General features: G+C 43.2%; 1 protein-coding gene across 1 annotated transcript in view; it reads right to left on the bottom strand.

Annotated features, from left to right (window-relative positions):
* The window catches only part of LOC124775175 (sodium/hydrogen exchanger 9B2-like), a 168,809-nt gene that overhangs the window by 42,507 nt on the left and 105,631 nt on the right, over nt 1–20,671 (bottom strand). Inside the window, exon 9 of the mRNA XM_047250014.1 lies at nt 12,123–12,229. Coding sequence (XP_047105970.1) covers nt 12,123–12,229 — 107 coding nt within the window. The remainder of the gene's footprint in view (nt 1–12,122; nt 12,230–20,671) is intronic.

Consider the following 20,671-nt stretch of genomic DNA (forward strand, 5'->3'; position numbering starts at 1 on the left):
TCATCTGTGACTTACATATAATTTTTGTTGTTATCTGGAATTTTTATTTATTCTGAGTATTGTTGTTCGGACTATTGTTCTCGTTAAGATTTCTAAAGCAAGATCGTTATAAGCATTTGCCAGACGCGTTTAATAATTTAAAATCGGAATCTGAAAATGTGAAATTAGGCCAATCCGGTATTATCGAATACTGTTGCTGAGTTGTCACAAGCAATAGATAATGTGACTCGGGGTTTGCGCGCATTACAAAAGCGCAAATCACGCAACAAACGGAACAATTTACAGACTTTTTCCAGCAGTAGGTAGGTTTTCTTGTGTCAGAAACATACATAAAACAAAATTTATACAACTGTTGACAGATTAACAAAGTTTATATAATCTTCGACCAAATTTTGGCGATTTCCAGTGCATATTCTGCTGCCTGGTGAAGGTCACCTTCTGTACGGGTAGCTAGACACAGTTGACACTGAAGCATATAATGAACAGTCTGTTCTTCCCCGCAGTCACATTGGATTTTGTTTTCTTCAATGTATCCCATTTTGCCAGTTTAATCCATGATCTGATCACTCCTGACCTCAGCCTGTTTAAGGACTTCCGGATTGGCTACTTCTCATCACGACCAGGGGGTAAATATTCTGAAAACATCTTCCAACCAGGAGGATGGGATGTCTCAGCCCTCCATAGTTGCAGCCTGGCTTCTCCATCAATGGTTGTTAGTTTCTCCGATGAGCCGAGGAAACTTTTCTTTGACCTTACCCGTTGTGGATAGGGTTGTTGCCTATGCATAGGTTGCGTTTTCTCCTGCTCCACTTTGGTTGTTTCCGTGTTTGCTGCTACTTCTCTTCGGACAGAAGGTGGGTGCAATTCCTGAAAGGTGATAGAGGAATTCGACTGGAGTTGACTTCAAGTAGCCTGTTATAATACTGTATGTGTCGCTTAGGGCAATATCCACCTTTTTGACATGTGTTGACTTATACCAAACAGTATAGGTATACTCTGCAGTGGAGTAGCATAATGCCAGTACAGAAATTCGAACGGTTTCAGCTAGACTGCCCCACTGTGATCCGACCAATTTTCCCAGTAGGTTGTTCCTGTTGGAAACTTTTGATTTGAAATTCATGCAGTTTTTTTATGAACGTTAAAGACCTGTCGAGTGTTATTCTTACGTATTTTGGAGTGTCACAGTGTCAAAGACACACAGCTGACTAATACCCTTGAACAAAAGATTCAGTCTGAGGTAAAGGATGTCGTGTCAGACAGAGATTTAGCCCACCAGGAATCTGTTTGCAAGCAAGTCGAAGATGTGAGCGCAACCAAGTAAATGATTTACGTCACGCTTACCAGGATAATTATTCAGTTGTCGCGGACAGTGAATCTGTTAATGAAAGATGTAGTCCATTCATAACGCAGCAAGCTTTTGGAACTAATGAACAGGTCCATACGTAAACTTTAACACAAGCGAATGTAATGACAAATCATGTTACTGATTACGCGGCGTTACATATGCAGGAGAAATTAATGAAGCACAGACAGTTTCCATCTTATAATCCGGAAAAGACGTCTATACATCCGCCTGCCACAGTGACCGAGCAGTTCTAGGCGCTTCAGTCTGGAACCGCGCGACCGCGACGGTAGCAGGTTCGAATCCTGCCTCGGGCATAGATGTCTGTGATGTCCTTAGGTTAGTTAGGCTTAAGTAGTTCTAAGTTCTAGGGGACTGATGACCTCAGATGTTAAGTCCCATAGTGCTCACAGCCATTTGAACCATTTTTTCTATACATTCAGTTGTTTTTGTTAGGTCATTTAAAGGAGTTTTACCGGGAATATGGACGAAAAACCAGAAGATTAGTTATGCGAGTGGGCATATTTTAAGAGATGGAGCTCTATTAGTAGTTGAAGCAGCAGAAACCTGCAATACGTATGCTTAGAATACTGAGAGCAAAAACTATATTATTGCATGTCAGCGAAACAAATTTTGATGAGTTTTTGATTGCTGTAGATGCCGTAGGTACGTTAATGGAAAACACCAGAGCCAGAGGGAACAATGGAAATGGATATAATAGGTCAAATAGAAAGAATTATGGAAACGGACATACCAAAAACTATCACCAACATGCGAAGGCTTATGAAAACAAACAAACGGGTTCCCTCAACACAGGATTTAGCAATGCCAATAATCAAAGAAATGGAAAAAGTATACCCATGGGTGCAAATACAAGAACAAGAAACATGTTAGGCGATTTAATCCCGGTTATAACAGAACCCAGGAACGTCACACTGGGATCAGGATAGTAATATGCCACCAACTCAAAATGAAACCTGCAATGATTGGCGGAACCCGTCACAAATTATTACTGCCGTTACAGATGAACAAGCATCACCAAACCATAGACTCCAGGAAAACAAGACGCGACCAACTGTATCACCGAAAGGCTGGTCGGAGTTAGTGAATGGGAGTGTGACAGTAATATTAAGATAAGGTACAGCCTTGGTGCTGATATTATGGACGAAACATTGCGCGGTGAGAAATCCCGAAACTTTAAACCGTAAAGCATGCTACAAACGAACATTGTGGGATTCAGTGTTATAGCAATCTTAGACACAGGCGCAAGTGTAAATGCTGTCTCCACAGTTCTTATGAAGAGATTGCAGGAACGAGCAAATTTGGTAACCTTACCTGTGGCGAAATGCATTGGTGCTGCAGGAGGACGCTCTCGTTAGATTAAACTGCAAACAAGAATCAAAGTGGACCTCGGTAATGGAGCTGTAGGTCGCACGTACCTACTGGTACCTAATCTTGTTTTGGACTTAATTTTGGGGCATGAATTACTGATAGAGATGAATGCAGTAATAGACTTCGCCCCCAGTAAGTTCATGTTAACTATAGACAGACCTCTGACAGTTCTTCTGGTACAGAAGCAGAAACTGTATTGGTCCTATTGTCAAAGAATTCATTATTAGGTATAATAGCAGGAAAATCACTAGCCCAATGACCAGTGATTCTAGCATAAACATACTAGAGCAGATAACGCAAAAGTAACTGAATTAATGTCCTAATGCTTCAACAAATGCGTGAATTAAAACAATTGATACAGAATTATGCTATGGTGTTTGAAGAGAAACCGGGCATCATAAGATGATATGTCTGTCATTTAAATGTGAGACCACATAAAACATACTGTCACAGGTATTTCTCCATTCATTGGTCACTAATCTCTACCACCGACAGAGAAATAAAGTGAATGCTTAGCTGAGGCATTGCTGAGCCATCCAATACTTACTGTAGCACCTTTTCACTTGGTACCCAATCAGATGAGAGTGTTCGCTTTGTTCTGGATGCCAGAGAAATAAATAAAATTATTCCTTCAGTAAGAACACAATCTCCTAATATACACTCCTGGAAATGGAAAAAAGAACACATTGACACCGGTGTGTCAGACCCACCATACTTGCTCCGGACACTGCGAGAGGGCTGTACAAGCAATGATCACACGCACGGCACAGCGGACACACCAGGAACCGCGGTGTTGGCCGTCGAATGGCGCTAGCTGCGCAGCATTTGTGCACCGCCGCCGTCAGTGTCAGCCAGTTTGCCGTGGCATACGGAGCTCCATCGCAGTCTTTAACACTGGTAGTATGCCGCGACAGCGTGGACGTGAACCGTATGTGCAGTTGACGGACTTTGAGCGAGGGCGTATAGTGGGCATGCAGGAGGCCGGGTGGACGTACCGCCGAATTGCTCAACACGTGGGGCGTGAGGTCTCCACAGTACATCGATGTTGTCGCCAGTGGTCGGCGGAAGGTGCACGTGCCCGTCGACCTGGGACCGGACCGCAGCGACGCACGGATGCACGCCAAGACCGTAGGATCCTACGCAGTGCCGTAGGGGACCGCACCGCCACTTTCCAGCAAATTAGGGACACTGTTGTTCCTGGGGTATCGGCGAGGACCATTCGCAACCGTCTCCATGAAGCTGGGCTACGGTCCCGCACACCGTTAGGCCGTCTTCCGCTCACGCCCCAACATCGTGCAGCCCGCCTCCAGTGGTGTCGCGACAGGCGTGAATGGAGGGACGAATGGAGACGTGTCGTCTTCAGCGATGAGAGTCGCTTCTGCCTTGGTGCCAATGATAGTCGTATGCGTGTTTGGCGCCGTGCAGGTGAGCGCCACAATCAGGACTGCATACGACCGAGGCACACAGGGCCAACACCCGGCATCATAGTGTGGGGAGCGATCTCCTACACTGGCCGTACACCACTGGTGATCGTCGAGGGGACACTGAATAGTGCACGGTGCATCCAAACCGTCATCGAACCCATCGTTCTACCGGCAAGGGAACTTGCTGTTCCAACAGGACAATGCACGTCCGCATGTATCCCGTGCCACCCAACGTGCTCTAGAAGGTGTAAGTCAACTACCCTGGCCAGCAAGATCTCCGGATCTGTCCCCCATTGAGCATGTTTGGGACTGGATGAAGCGTCGTCTCACGCGGTCTGCACGTCCAGCACGAACTCTGGTCCAACTGAGGCGCCAGGTGGAAATGGCATGGCAAGCCGTTCCACAGGACTACATCCAGCATCTCTACGATCGTCTCCATGGGAGAATAGCAGCCTGCATTGCTGCGAAAGGTGGATATACACTGTACTAGTGCCGACATAGTGCATGCTCTGTTGCCTGTGTCTATGTGCTTGTGGTTCTGTCAGTGTGATCATGTGATGTATCTGACCCCAGGAATGTGTCAATAAAGTTTCCCCTTCCTGGGACAGTGAATTCACGGTGTTCTTATTTCAATTTCCAGGAGTGTAGAAGAATTAATCCAAAAATTTCCTGGTGTCAAGATTTGTTTCCACAATAGGTTTAAGTCTCGTTTTGGCAATTCCTATTATACATGGAATCAAGAAAGTATACCGTCTTTCTTTACTTGGTGCGCAGTTACCAATTTACTGTACTACCATTCGATCTTATTGTGAGTTTGGGTGTATTCATTTCTGCACTACATACTGTCTTAGGACCTGAAGTACGTGATGTGGTCACACCATTTATGGATAAAATGTTAATTACGATACCTATTTGGGAGCAACATGTGTAGATTTTAAGACGAGTACTGGAGAATTTCCTACTATCAGGGGTGACTGCCAACCTCAAGAAATCGAAATTTGCAGTAACTCATATCAACTTTGTAGGACATCTGGTTTTGTCACATGGGATTTTACCTACGAAAAAGAAGATTAGTGCAATAGAAAATGCGCCACCACCACGTAACAGAACCAAATTAAAGGTATTCTTAGGATTAGCTTCATTTTATCATATTTTCATATCAAATCAAGTCTTAAATTCAGAAGCATTGTTGTGTTTATTAAAGAAGAATGTGCCATGGCAATGGACTCATGAGTGTGAGATAGCAATTAAGAATATTAAAACCACTCTTGTCAATGCACCTATCTTACATCATCCAGACATGACATTAGATTTTAGGTTGATGACAGATGCCTTGTCCTGTGCATTAGGAGCTTGTCTATTTAAGATCCAGTTAGTTGACGGTGTACATACTTTTTTTGCCATGTCTTTTGCAAGTCGAACGCTCACTAACTTTGAACGAGCTTATACAGATAGAGAACTGGAAGCATTGGCAGCTACATGCGCATTTCGAAAATTTCATTACTATCTAGCTAGAGTAAATTGCGATCACGAGGCACTAAGCTTTCTGAATAATTGCAAGCTTTTACCTCCTCAATCAGCTATATAGACCCTCATTCTACAAGAATAACGTTTTGAAATTATATATGTTCATGGTAGAGAGAACATTATTGAAGATACCCGAAGGACTAACCGAAGCTATGGAAATAGAAGACAACGGAATTTAAAGTCTTACTAATGAAGGATGTGGAAAGTCGAAGAGCGTATCTTAGAACTGCAGGAACATGGCTCAACTACAACGAACAGATCCTCGTTGGAATCATGTCATTCAGAAGATTCAGTGTGAAAAATCAGCAAGGATAAATGAGCTATATCAATTGCATGGTAATGTCTTATTTCATAGGAGAAATCCTCCATCAAGGAATTGGTGTGTTTGAATTCCACAAGACGATGTTCAAAATTAATATGATATACACAAGTAGTTTGGGTACACTGTGGAGTGTACAGATGCTCAGAAAAGGTTGGACGATATAGCCTTAGTTCCAATCTAAGAAGAATTGTGCAAAGGACGATGAGGAAGTGTCAAATATGTCAGAAGGCAAAACTTTCAAATCACGGCGCCAGAGGAATATTACATTCAATTACTATTGTAGAATCACTACATGTTATGAGCCTGGATATAATGGGACCCCTGGCACGTGCTACAGGTAATATCATCTACATCTACATCTACACGATTACTCTGCAATTCACATTTAAGTGCTTGGCAGAGGGTTCATCGAACCACAATCATACTACCTCTCTATCATTCCACTGCCAAACAGCGCGCGGGAAAAACGAACACCTAAACCTTTCTGTTCGAGCTCTGATTTCTCTTATTTTATTTTGATGATCGTTCCTACCTATGTAGGTTGGGCTCAACAAAATATTTTCGCACTCGGAAGAGAAAGTTGGTGACTGAAATTTCGTAAATAGGTCTCCCCGCGACGAAAAACGTCTTTGCTTTAATGACTTCCATCCCAACTCGCGTATCATATCTGCCACACTCTCTCCCCTATTACGTGATAATACAAAACGAGCTGCCCTTTTTTGCACCCTTTCGATGTCCTCCGTCAATCCCACCTGGTAAGGATCCCACACCGCGCAGCAATATTCTAACAGAGGACGAACGAGTGTAGTGCAAGCTGCCTCTTTAGTGGACTTGTTGCATCTTCTAAGGACTAACCGAAGCTACATTGTTGGATTCTACACTCTATTCCTTAAATATGTAAAATTATATACAATCAAGGCATGTACTGCGCAGTCCATCATCCAAACCCGCGGGTTTTATTGTCTGACAATGCAGCTAATTTTACGGGACACAGATGGAGAAGACATTTACAAGACAACTGGTTTAGATTTCTATGTTTTCCTTTATCAATATTAAAAAAGTTAATCCATGGTAACAATCCACGCAGAATATTTTCATCACTTGTTCTGAGCTGTTCCTATGTTTTGATGTTCTTTAATTACTTATTTATGTATGTATGAGCGCAAGATTAAGTGTTGTCTATAGAACAGTACTGTTAGGTACCCGCAATTTCCCCCCCTCCCCCCTCCCGTTTACCTGCGGGGCAGACATTGTGGCTGTCAGTTACTATCTGTCTCGTGAGGTAGAACTGCTGCGTCAGATTACCAGTTTACACTCGCGACATTCTGCCTCCCTTTTCATATATTTAACAGCTATCAGGCTCTGCTAATCACAGCCGACGAACAGCGATTGATAAGAGACAGCGCAGAAAAGAAAAGGAATTCTGAGGCGAAGCATAAAAGCTGCTGCACTTGGGACCGTCTGACGTCACTATAGTGCCTCTGGCATTGGACTGCAAGTCACTTCTGGACTCACAGATAACTCAAAGGCAAAGCTATTCGACAACGAGTTTTTCCTGTGATGATGACTATACTAATCGCGGAGTGATAGTACTGATTACTAACTATAACACAGTTGCAATATCTGATGGCTTAATGGCTAATCCAGATTCCTCATTAGTAAAACTAGCTGAGCCTATTAGTAAAAGTATCTGGTGCCTTATAATACCCTATGAGATAAATACGGATGATGAAAAGTTAATTCACCCCCACTATCAGAACCGGATGCCACTTAAGGAACTTTGCTCGAAACCAAAAGTAATATTTAAAAAACCGAAAAACAAAATCATATCAAACATTGCTTTAATACTTCATTGTGTTATATGAAACATATTTCTGTTCCTCATAAACACCTTTCGCACTTATCAATGACAACAGAAAACCCTTGCCTCTGATCACGACGAAGAACGTACTATTGAATACAAAATAATAATAATTACATAGATTTTTTTATGTTTGTGCATGTAAACTACACTTGCATTAAAAGTAATTGTTTTGGTTACATAAAAGCGCAGAAGTTACGCGATTAAGTAATTTTTGTTACTTATAAAATGGAAATTATGTTTTGTAAGGATGTAAAATACACGAAGGACTAACACTGAGCGATGTGCGGTTGTAGTTACGTGCGAAACAAAATAAACAAACAAAAAGAAGTCGTCGGTTCTCAGATTCTCTCTGACACATTCGTTTATATTTCTTTCCTTACCAGTGCTACCAACACCACCGGTAATCCGACGATTTACATCATTTATGTACTGTACCAAAACTACCGAACTACCGAACCCTCGCTTCGGTAGAGCGCTAACGTACCTATAAGACGATAGAAATATCAAGTTTAATAAAAGAATACAGCATCACAAATTGATTGCCCTTTTATCTCACAATGATTTATACACGTTACACGTAAGTACAGATTTAATGAGAGTCAAAATAATTATTATTAAGGAATTTCAGATAATTCAGTTTTTATCGATGTCAGACAAATATCTGATTGCACGTCAGGAATTCGTGTCATTTTTGCCTCCGGTAATCTAGAGATGTAATGTAGTGATAGGTGCTCATTTATATTTCTGGTTCAACGCAGTTCTTAGTAAGAGTGCAAATGATAAGCCTGCAATGACACGAGGCGATCGTAGCTCATGCAGAGACTTAACGCCACACGCATCAATCAGCTAAGATTATCTTATACTCCTACAACCAATATCCCAAAGATCTGATGTATTTAATCTCCTTCGCAAAGGCATGGACATCGTGGGAAAGTTCAGATAGTGATGTGAGAGATTTACATTGCAAACTTGATTTTTTAACTCCTAGCAGACCATTACTTCTCCTAAGTTGTATCGTAGTCCTAGTTTTAGTAACAATTTGTTCATTTTTTCGAGAATTTGGTTCTTAACTTTATGTGAACTGGATCTATCACACTTTTGTCATCTGTCTTCTTGAACATTAATATTACCGTTCCTAACTGAAGTACTGTAACAGCATTTTAAGCACCGGTTCAGATAATAGCTTTGTTGCAAAGGCAAGCAGGCTGTAGACATTAGAAACGCTCTCATTTTCACACATATTAAATTACGGGAAATATGTTGCATCGCTCATTTGTAATTAATCGTTATAAAATATGGTATGACCTACAATTTTAACTTTAATCAAATTTACAACAGTTAAATTCCGTTGGGAACAAATATTAAATTTGGCGCCTTCGAGAATAGTTTTTCGAATTTCAGTTGTGCTTCGTTTATTTATAAGCTATGGGTGTATTTTGTGAGGCTTTGGTGGCTTCTGGAATTGAATATATGCAAGTGATCTGCCTGAAAGAGGCTGCAAGTTGCAGATGATGCTAAAAATTCAATAATAGTAAGCTTCTGATAAAGTAGGCTATTTGTTGTTGTGGTCTGTGTACTGCAACCTACAGCCATCTGAATCTGCTTCCTGTAGTCAGCCCTTCTTGCTTCTCTTCAATTTTTACTCATCATACCACGTGGTTATAATTAAAGGGCAGCTACTCACAGAGGCACGGTGTAGGTTGCAAATATCTTACGGCAGCAAAACGTGGTTGATGTTCCAAAGCGTTAATGTGGAACCAATTTATGCTGGAAAAAGGTTAATTCCAATCTTGGCAACCAGTTGCAAATATGGCCATGTATAGATATGATTCCATATGTAATGGATTAGGAACGGGAGGTGGGCAGAAAATGTCAAACAAGTAAGTTGCATAATTTTGATTTTAATACTAAACACCGCTTACAAAATTTATTCACTATGAGCATCGGAGACGTCGACGAGATACTATACAGTGCCAGATATGCACCTGGTGACCAAAATTGGAACTAATTACTTCCAGTGTAAATCGGTTCCGCATTAACGCATTAGAATACCTACTATGTTTCGCCGCCATACGATAAACAGCGCACACTGGACCTCTGTGAGTAGCTGCAGTTTAATTATAACTGCCTGGTACTTTAGTACTTCTTTCCATTATCAATTTAATTATTCCTTGATGCACCAGGAGTTGTCCTATCAACCGATCCCTTCTTTTAGTCAAGTCGTGCGACAGATTTCGATTCAGATCTCTTCGTTGGTTGTCCGATCTACTCAACTAACCATTAGCTTTCTTCTGCAACAACACGGTTCAAAAAATTCTACTTTCTCCTTGTCTGAATTGGCTGCCGTACACGTTTCATATTCGTACGTAATGAAAACAAAACTATTGAAGTTTTAGCTTTTCAAAATCAATAAAAAGTAGAAGTTATAAGATTATAGCCATAAGTGTAACAAAGGAAAAGTTGTTCGTATTTTGTGTTTCTTTCCTTTTGTCTCTCCTTTTTTTACAGACATTATTTGGTAAAGAAAACGTAGGTCATTTACTGAACGCAATTTGGAAGCTTATACTCATTTACCTGTGACTCAGTACTGTAGGTTTCTGTTGTACTGTACTTTGCAATAAAATACAACAAACCGCGAGACCGATAGGTAAAATAATAAATCTTACCTCAATGTTAACACATTGAAAATATCTTATAGCTACTGTACGGCAGTTTGTTTTGAACAGTAGTGCTGCTGACAAGATGACTCTAGTGTGTGCTGTTATTTATATGTATTTGACGATGCTGGTGCTGATTTTGCTTTTAACATATGACGATGCCACTATTGCTGCAGTACATTAGGACATTGTTTTTATAAAACATTTCTGAAGATGGTCATTATAGACCGAAACCGGTAATCTGTTGACAAAAACTTTGTGACCATAGCCGTAAAGTAAAGGAAATTTAAACACATAATTGTGTAACACCTGCTGGACGAAGGATTTGAATCCTGAGCCCACGTACAAAAGTCGTGCACGTGGGCCAGGACACAGACCGACGGTACTATTTGACTAGAGTTGGAATGATCAGGGGTGACAGACCGATAGGACCAATTGCTGCACTTGCGGCGAGGTACGTCATCTACTGACGTCACATGTTCCACATTTCTCATCCACGTTTGGGGATTTCCCGACATCCGTGACGCCATGTGTCTTTCATTAAATTACTTGTCTCAGCGTCACCTACGTCACTTTGGAGGTTTTTAAACCTTAGTAAGAATCACCCTATAAATGGAAATTCCTTGAGACAGAAAATGTCTTATAAATCATTTAAGGACTAAGAGCGAAAATTACGAACTCCTTATGAAGTCATATGCAGAAAGACAACGCGTCACCACACAACCAGAGATGACTAACGTCAGAATTTACCAATAGTGAATATTAATTACCAATGGGTGACGCAGTAACACTAACGCTGTATCTCTGCCGATTGACAGGGGGGGAGCAGGATTCCAAGCAGAGTTTAAGCAGTTGCCTCCATTTATATGTATGTTTAAGGTCCCTTGCTAATTTAATATCAACTACTTCCTTAATAATAATATCCCAAAAGCTGGGAGTGCGTGCCAGAATTGCCATGTTATATACCACAGGAAGACCGGTACAAGGTTCAAATGGTTCAAATGGCTCTGAGCACTATGGGACTCAACTGCTGTGGTCATAAGTCCCCTAGAACTTAGAACTACTTAAACCTAACTAACCTAAGGACATCACACACATCCATGCCCGAGGCAGGATTCGAACCTGCGACCGTAGCGGTCGTGCGGTTCCAGACTGTAGCGCCTTTAACCGCTCGGCCACTCCGGCCGGCCCGGTACAAGGGCAATGGTCTACAATAACAGATTTAGTCGGTTGTTGCGTTTGGCTCTTATCCTCATTATACCGGTCTTTCGCTTTCCTAATGGTCTGACCAATGTGTGATATGTCACAAAACCAAGTTCATTGTCTACAGACCCTAAAAAAGACCCTAATCTAAGATGGTGGAAGAAAAAGGGCACTTCATTCTGTGTTTCCGCAGAATGCGACCGATCCTGTTGGAAATACTACCTGCGTAATGCAGAAAGGCCATTGACTTATGTGCTTTTGTGCTGTTGCTAATTCTTAAAACGTTGGTTTTTTACAGTGTGCGAAGCCGTAAGTACATTAAGAAAAGGATAATTGAAAAATTCAGTATCATTCAACATCATATCGAAGTAAGTCTCCTTTGCATACTCACGTCGGCCTTCTCGGGGATGTACTTGGCGAGGAAGCCCCAAGCGACGCCATAGCCGATGCCACCGATGACGGACACGGGGCACTGCGCGATTTGGTACGCCAAGCTGCCTGCAAAAGAAAGAGTGCGAGCTGGTGTTACGCTGTGTGACAGGAACACCCGCAGCGTCTGGATCGCTTTGCTCTCCACCAAAATAAGTTTTCTTGCAAACCTTATTTGAAACTCCACAATTCAAAAATAAGCTTGAAATGACTATAAGTATATTGGGTAAAAGCAATATGAAATATAACACAGACCCAAAACTTAAATCAGAAAAATAGAGGGTGTATCAAAAAGAATCATCCGATTTGGCACTTCTATATTTTTGAAACTATTAAATATATACAAAGAATTTTGTTTTTTGATGCATGGGAAACTCAAAAACCTGTTCTATACCTCTTCATAGGTGTTCAATACGCCCCTCTCGAGATACACGGCACATGTCAATATGGTATTGAAATTGTTCCCGCACTGCAGCGAGCATGTTTTGAGTTACAGCTTCCGCAGCTGCCGTTATAAAATGTCTCAGTTCATTCATTGTTTTTGGTAACCTAGGCGCGTAAACAGAGTCTTTAAAAAAAAGCACAAAAAATAATCACATACAGTCAGGTCCGGTGACCTTGGAGGCCAGTAATGTAAGGCAAAATGATTTGGTCCAGTGCTACCGATCCATCGTTCAGTAATCGTTTGATCTAAAAATTCCTGCACTTCCAGATGCCAATGTGGCGGTGCCCCGTCCTGTTGGCAATTGAAGTCGTTCCAATCAGTCTCCTACTGTGGGAAAAGAAAGTTCTCAAGCATATCGAGATATGCGCTTCCTGCAACACTGCTCTTGGCAAAGAAAAATGGACCGTATACCTTTTCCCGTGAAACTCCACAAAACACGTCAAATTTTAGAGAGTCCGTCTCATGTTGTAGAACTTCATGTGGTTGTTCCGTACCCCATATTCTCACATTATGACGGCCACCTTTCCATTTAAATGGAATGTTGCATCGTCACTAAACACTAAGCGGGGAAGAAAACTGTCAATTACCATTTTGCCAAGAACGAAATTACAGAACTCCACACGTTGTCTTTGTCACCTTGTCACCTTCACGAAGAACTTGCAGTAGCTGAATTTTGTATGGTTTCAAGTGTAAACGTCGACGCAACACACGCCAGACCGACATCGAGGGCATGTTGAGCTGTCGCGCTGCATGGCGAATTGATATCTGCGGACTCCTTAAGAAACTATGGCGGATACGTTCAACGTCTGTGTCAGACCTGTTCCTCGGAATTATTCGTGCTTTCGTCTAATGCTCTGTGCTGTAGGAGGATCCACTCCATACCTAGTACGGAAGTCACGCTGAACTGTTATAACTGACCTGCGCTACCGAAAACGTAGAACACGAAACGGTTTCTGTTGTCCCGACACCATTTTTACTAGACCTAAGTGGGCACACACTGCAACCATGTAAAACTCGAGAGTTTTCTGTTGCCAACAGTACCTTGTTCAAGCATATGTTTCAAATAACATAATAGTTGTGATTTTTTAAAAATCGGATGATTCTTTTTCATACATCCTTTATTAAAGCTGATTGTATGTTTACGTCATAACTGCGATATAATACAGGCGATTAGTGTTTTCAGCCATTATCGGCTGTCTTTAAATCTATAAGAGGCGATCAAGAATTTTCCGTTTGAGGGCATTGTTGCAACGTATATGTGACGTAACGCGACTACGAAGCTACGATGCGGGTTGCATAAGGACCCACATGAAGACAAGGGATTACTGTGGTATTCGTATCTCTCCGACGTGCGTCCAGCAGCTGAATCGTGCACTACTGCGACGTTATTGACAAGTATGTCCAAACAGGATGAATGTGCTGTTATTCTTTTCTTGGCTGCCGTAGGACAAACACCGGTAGACTTCCATCGGAGAATGAAGAATGTTCGTGGGGCAGCACATCTGTCGAAAAACCACCGTAATGGAATGATGTGCCAAGGGATGCCAATACTTCATGATAACACACGCCCCACATTGCAAATGTTGCAGTGCTGAGGCTACGGCATCGCAAGTGGCAGACCCTCGACCACCCGCCCTATAGTCGTGATTTCTCCCCATGTGGATACCCCTAAAAAAGGACTTGAAGGGTCGACGATTCCTATTGGACGAGGTTGTGCATCGGGCAGATACCGACTTCTCCACGCAGCAGGACACAATGTTTTACTAAAGGGGTATTTTCAACCTGGTGCGTCGGTGGGATGATTGCCTCAACGCTCAAGGCGATTTTGCCTGATTGGCATACCGATTCTGGATTTACGGCGTTCGAACGGACACTTTTTGATTGACCCTTGTACAAAAAATGGAAAAAGTGACAAATATATAGAGAGGGACAAGCTGTACTGCTGTTAGATTAAATCTCTACTACGCTCGAATGATTTACTTAGATAAAATTAACCATATCTTTTCAGCTTTGTCATGGTGTAACGTGTCAATTTCGTCGCCATATATGGGTGCCGCACACTAAAATACCTGTGGTAAACATTCAGAAAGGTACCTGGCATCTCAGCAGAGTGTAGATGGAAAGCTGGGAGCGGTGAGGGAAGAAGTGAGAGGGATATGCACACGAAGTTGCCTTTCGCTAGTATTGTTACACTGAGGCACGTTTTTTTCATGAAGGTTAACAACAAATGTTAAAGAAACCACTCAGAAAATATGAAATCTAAAAATAGTTTAAAACATATGTGCATATACACTCCTGGAAATTGAAATAAGAACACCGTGAATTCATTGTCCCAGGAAGGGGAAACTTTATTGACACATTCCTGGGGTCAGATACATCACATGATCACACTGACCGAACCACAGGCACATAGACACAGGCAACAGAGCATGCACAATGTTGGCACTAGTACAGTGTATATCCACCTTTCGCAGCAATGCAGGCTGCTATTCTCCCATGGAGACGATCGTAGGGATGCTGGATGTAGTCCTGTGGAACGGCTTGCTATGCCATTTCCACCTGGCGCCTCAGTTGGACCAGCGTTCGTGCTGGACGTGCAGACCGCGTGAGACGACGCTTCATCCAGTCCCAAACATGCTCAATGGGGGACAGATACGGAGATCTTGCTGGCCAGGGTAGTTGACTTACACCTTCTAGAGCACGTTGGGTGGCACGGGATACATGCGGACGTGCATTGTCCTGTTGGAACAGCAAGTTCCCTTGCCGGTCTAGGAATGATAGAACGATGGGTTTGATGACGGTTTGGATGTACCGTGCACTATTCAGTGTCCCCTCGACGATCACCAGTGGTGTACGGCCAGTGTAGGAGATCGCTCCCCACACCATGATGCCGGGTGTTGGCCCTGTGTGCCTCGGTCGTATGCAGTCCTGATTGTGGCGCTCACCTGCACGGCGCCAAACACGCATACGACCATCATTGGCACCAAGGCAGAAGCGACTCTCATCGCTGAAGACGACACGTCTCCATTCGTCCCTCCATTCACGCCTGTCGCGACACCACTGGAGGCGGGCTGCACGATGTTGGGGCGTGAGCGGAAGACGGCCTAACGGTGTGTGGGACCGTAGCCCAGCTTCATGGAGACGGTTGCGAATGGTCCTCGCCGATACCCCAGGAGCAACAGTGTCCCTAATTTGCTGGGAAGTGGCGGTGCGGTCCCCTACGGCACTGCGTAGGATCCTACGGTCTTGGCGTGCATCCGTGCGTCGCTGCGGTCCGGTCCCAGGTCGACGGGCACGTGCACCTTCCGCCGACCACTGGCGACAACATCGATGTACTGTGGAGACCTCACGCCCCACGTGTTGAGCAATTCGGCGGTACGTCCACCCGGCCTCCCGCATGCCCACTATACGCCCTCGCTCAAAGTCCGTCAACTGCACATACGGTTCACGTCCACGCTGTCGCAGCATGCTACCAGTGTTAAAGACTGCGATGGAGCTCCGTATGCCACGGCAAACTGGCTGACACTGACGGCGGCGGTGCACAAATGCTGCGCAGCTAACGCCATTCGACGGCCAACACCGCGGTTCCTGGTGTGTCCGCTGTGCCGCGCGTGTGATCATTGCTTGTACAGCCCTCTCGCAGTGTCCGGAGCAAGTATGGTGGGTGTGACAGACCGGTGTGAATGTGTTCTTTTTTCCATTTCCAGGAGTGTACAAATGCTTTAAACTACTGTCTGTTTTTATGGAATAGGACAGCTTGGCTTTTTCTTCATATTTGTGACTTTTGCTCCACGTTTAGTAGACCTGAAGATGATCAATAACGGCCGAAACGTATAATCACCTTTTTGAAATCCCAACCCTGACTGAAATAAATAGTCAGCTATAACTTTCAAACAGTTGCTGCATCTCTACACAAATATTAAGTATGCCTTATAAAACAGATTAATAAAGCAATCGCGACAACACAAGAAATTTGCTTCGCACGGCTACAGTAAAATTTATTGTTTAACTTCCTCCTGTGATTTTCGTGACAGAAACTGAGCAATATACTAAATGATACGACGAAGGCAAAAGATTGTAATGGCTTCAAAAGAGGTAACACAGTCGTATACAAACCTACATCAGGGATGTGATATGGCAGGTAAAAACTGAAGGAAAAGATATCCCAGTCACGGTTAATAATTGGCGTGATAAGTCTTTCCCCATTCAGGGAAACAGACTGAAATAAAAATATTTAATCTTTAACGAATGTTCACCGGCCTTGTGGGTAAATGGAAAATGTACTGAATTCTGATCGGTGAATTACCGTGAACCTTTTCATTCAGTGGTATACACTGAAGTGCCAAAGAAACTGGTACAGGCATGCGTATTCAAATTGCAGAGATATTTAAACAGGCAGAATACGGCGCTGCGATCGGCAAGTGTCTGGTGCAATTGTCAGATCGGTTACTGCTGCTACAATGGCAGGTTATCAACAGTTACGTAAGTTTGAAGGTGGTGTTATAGTCGGCGCACGAGCGATGGAACACAGCATCTCCGATGTAGCGATAAAGTGGGGATTTTCCGTACGATCATTTCCCTATTGTGCCGTGCATATCATGAATCCGGTAAAACATTAGATCTCCGGCATCGCTGCGGCCGGAAAAAGATCCTGCAAGATCGGGACCAACGACGACTGCAGAGAATCGTTCGATGTGACAGAAGTGCAACCCTTCCGCAGATTGCTGCAGATTTCAGTGCTGGACCGTCAACAAGTATCAGCGTGTGAATCAACGAAACATCATCGATATGGGCTTTCGTAGCCGAAGGCCCAATCGTGTACCCTTGATGACCGCACGACAAAAAGCTTTACGCCTCGTCTGGGCCCGTCAACACCGACATTGCACTGCTGATGACTGAAAACGTGTTGCCTGGTCGGACGGGTCTCTTTTCAAATTGTATCAAGCAAATGGACGTGTACGGGCATGGAGACAACCTCATGAATCCGTGGACCCAGCATGTCAGCAGGGGACTGTTCAAGGTGGTGGAGGCTCAGTAATGGAGTGGGGCGTGTGCAGTTGGGGTGATATGGGACCCCTGATATGTGTAGATACGACTCGACGGGTGACACGTATGTAAGCATCCTGTCTGATCACTTGCACTCATTCATGTCCATTGGACATTCCGACGGACTTCGGCAATTCCAGCACGACAATGCGACACCCTACACGTCCAGAATTGCTACAGAGTGGCTCCAGGAACACTCCTCTGAGTTTGAACACTTCCGCTGGCCATCAAACTCCCCAGACATGAACATTATTAAGCAAATCTGGAATGCCTTGCAACGTGCTGTTCAGAAGAGATCTCCAACCCCTCGTACTCTTACGGATTTATGGACAGCCCTGCAGGATTAATGGTGTCAGTGCCCTCCAACACTACTTCAGACATTAGTCGAGTACATGCCACGTCGTGTTGCGCCACTTCTGCGTGCTCACAAGGGCCTTATGATATTTTAGGCAGGTGCACCAGTTTCTTCGGCTCTTCAGTGTATGCTGAATAATAAATATAAGATAAGTATGACTCACACAATAACAAAAACCACCACGGGTTCATCCTTGCCCTTTTGATGGCAAATGAGCTGCCAGTTCATTAGTATCTTGATGACTGTCTGCGGCGAACTGAGTCTCTGCCTTGATGGCAGCACCAGTGAATAAACTGAGAGGCTTAGTAATGTTGTTCCTCTATCATCGCCACTAATACTTGAATCCATTCTCCCCCCTTACTCTCTCTCACTCACACAAAAGTATAAGAGTTGAAATTTCACAACGAAAAGAAGACTTCGTTACTAGTCACTACTTCGCAGGAATGTATCCCTCACAGGTAACATTACACAGACAAAAATACAGCCGAGCAACATGGCACACTGAGAAGGCACTAGACACGTATTCGGGAGGATGGTGGTTAAAACCCATTTGGACATTCAGATTTAGATTTTCCATTATTTCCATAAATTGCTTAAGGTGAATGGCCGGAAGTTCCTTCCCCATATTTCACCATCTTAAATACCAAATATCCGTCTAATACGACATTAATTATATCTCAATAACTCAAGATGGATCCTATCAACATATTCCTCTTTAAGTCACATTACGTCACAAAGACCTTTTCTCTCGGACTAGATTCAGTAGCTCATGATTAACTATCCGATCCGCCTATCTAAAATTCAGCTTTCGTCTGTAATACCAGGTTGCAAAAGTTTCTACGCTCGTTTTCATTTTACTTCGATACAAGGTTACAGTCCATACAAGTACTTCCAGAAGATACTTCGTAACACTTAAGTTGGATGTTAACGTTTTTATCTTTTCAGGAAAGCTTTTCCTGTTACTAACGGGCCGAATTTTATACCTTCTTTGCTTGTGACACATTCAGTTATTTTGCTGCCCAAATAGGAAGCTCGTCTTCTACTTTAAGTGTACCATTTCCCAGTATAATTCCCCCGTCCCCTCCATCGACTAATATAATGTGTTTGCTTTCCATTACCCTTGCTTCACTTTCCTTGATATCCATCTTATCAGCTCTTTTCAATGCACTATGCACTCCGTTCAAATAATCTTCCAAGCCCTGTGCCTTGATAACACAAGCGCAATGTCATTGCCAAACCTCAGTGTTTATATTTATTTTCCTTGAATTTCTAACCCCTTTCCAAATTTCTCCTCGTTCCTCATTGCACGAATTGATTAATAGGGGGCACAGTTCTCAACTCTGACTCACTCTTCATTGCTGTTTCCGTATCGTGTTCTTTGACTCTCATAATTACTGTCTGGTTTTTGTACAAGTTGTAAATAAACATTCGCTCTCTGTATTTTATCCATGATACCTTCAGAGCTTCGAAGAATGTTTTTCAATCAGTACTGTAAAAATATTTTCTAAATTTACAAACGCTCTAAGTGCTCGTTTGTCTTTCTTCAGTCTTCGATCTAAGATAAGTCGTAGGGTCGATATAGCCTCCCATATTTCTAAATTTCTCTGGAACCCTAACTAATGTTCTGGCCTGGTCGGCTTCTTCCAATTATTCAGTTCTTCTGTAGATAATAGGTTTTACAGATTAAAACGTGAAATTGTGGCTACAGAGTACATGAGATGCGGTACGTAATTTCATCTGAACAAGGATGATTGACAGAAACAGTCCTCACATTGCTTTGAATGACAATTCGGCCGCACATATTAAACCTTGTAAGCCATCAACTAGGACGAGAAACCTGATGGATCACAGCTCTTATATTGCTTGAAAGCTCAAATTACGATATCGGCTGAAGTGACGTAGGGAAAACGTAGGTGTAATAAATCATATCGTCGACGTGGATTTGTGACGCATCCCTCCCAAAACAGAATTGCATGTTTTCCAGCCGCATGACCTCATTCGGCGAAATTTCGAAGTCACATCGAGGAGATATCACGATTTCTCCGTAGCATTTAAGTCCTTCAGAAGTACAGGCTATCAGTCAAGTGTAAATCTGACCACGGCTATTTTGAAGTCTTTTCATCGGTCACTGTGTAAGATGTCATGTGCACTTCGCGGATTAGATGACTACGGCCATTCAGATCTGTCACCGAAGTATTAATACAAGGCCAGTTGGTCTTTTATCCGTCCGGATACCCATGCGTGTTAAAGCGTCCATTCCAGGAGGGGGAGATGCACCAGCCCCGGAGCTGCCTCTGGATCACGGGGTTTCGGGATCGATTCGAGGCCGGGTTGGGGATTTTCTCTGACCGGAGACTGGAAGTATGTGTTGTTCTCCTCCTCCTCCTCCTCCTCATCATCATCATCATTATTCGTGACAGTGGCTAGATTTTGAAAAAATTTACATTGTGTAAAAATTGGGACTTTGTACGGGCGCTGATGACCGTGCAGTTGAGCGCCCCACAAACCAAACATCATCACCAGTTCCGGATCGAATCCGCCTGGCGTGTTAAAGACGAGGGCCGGTGTAACAGTCCACGTGGATGTGGTTCCTCCTACGTACCGCTAGGCTAACACCGGGCTGCTACACAAGCCTGCCTCCGTTACACGACTCGCAAACATTTTG

The sequence above is a fragment of the Schistocerca piceifrons genome, chromosome 2 (assembly GCF_021461385.2).
Source record: "Schistocerca piceifrons isolate TAMUIC-IGC-003096 chromosome 2, iqSchPice1.1, whole genome shotgun sequence".
NCBI lineage: Eukaryota > Metazoa > Arthropoda > Insecta > Orthoptera > Acrididae > Schistocerca > Schistocerca piceifrons.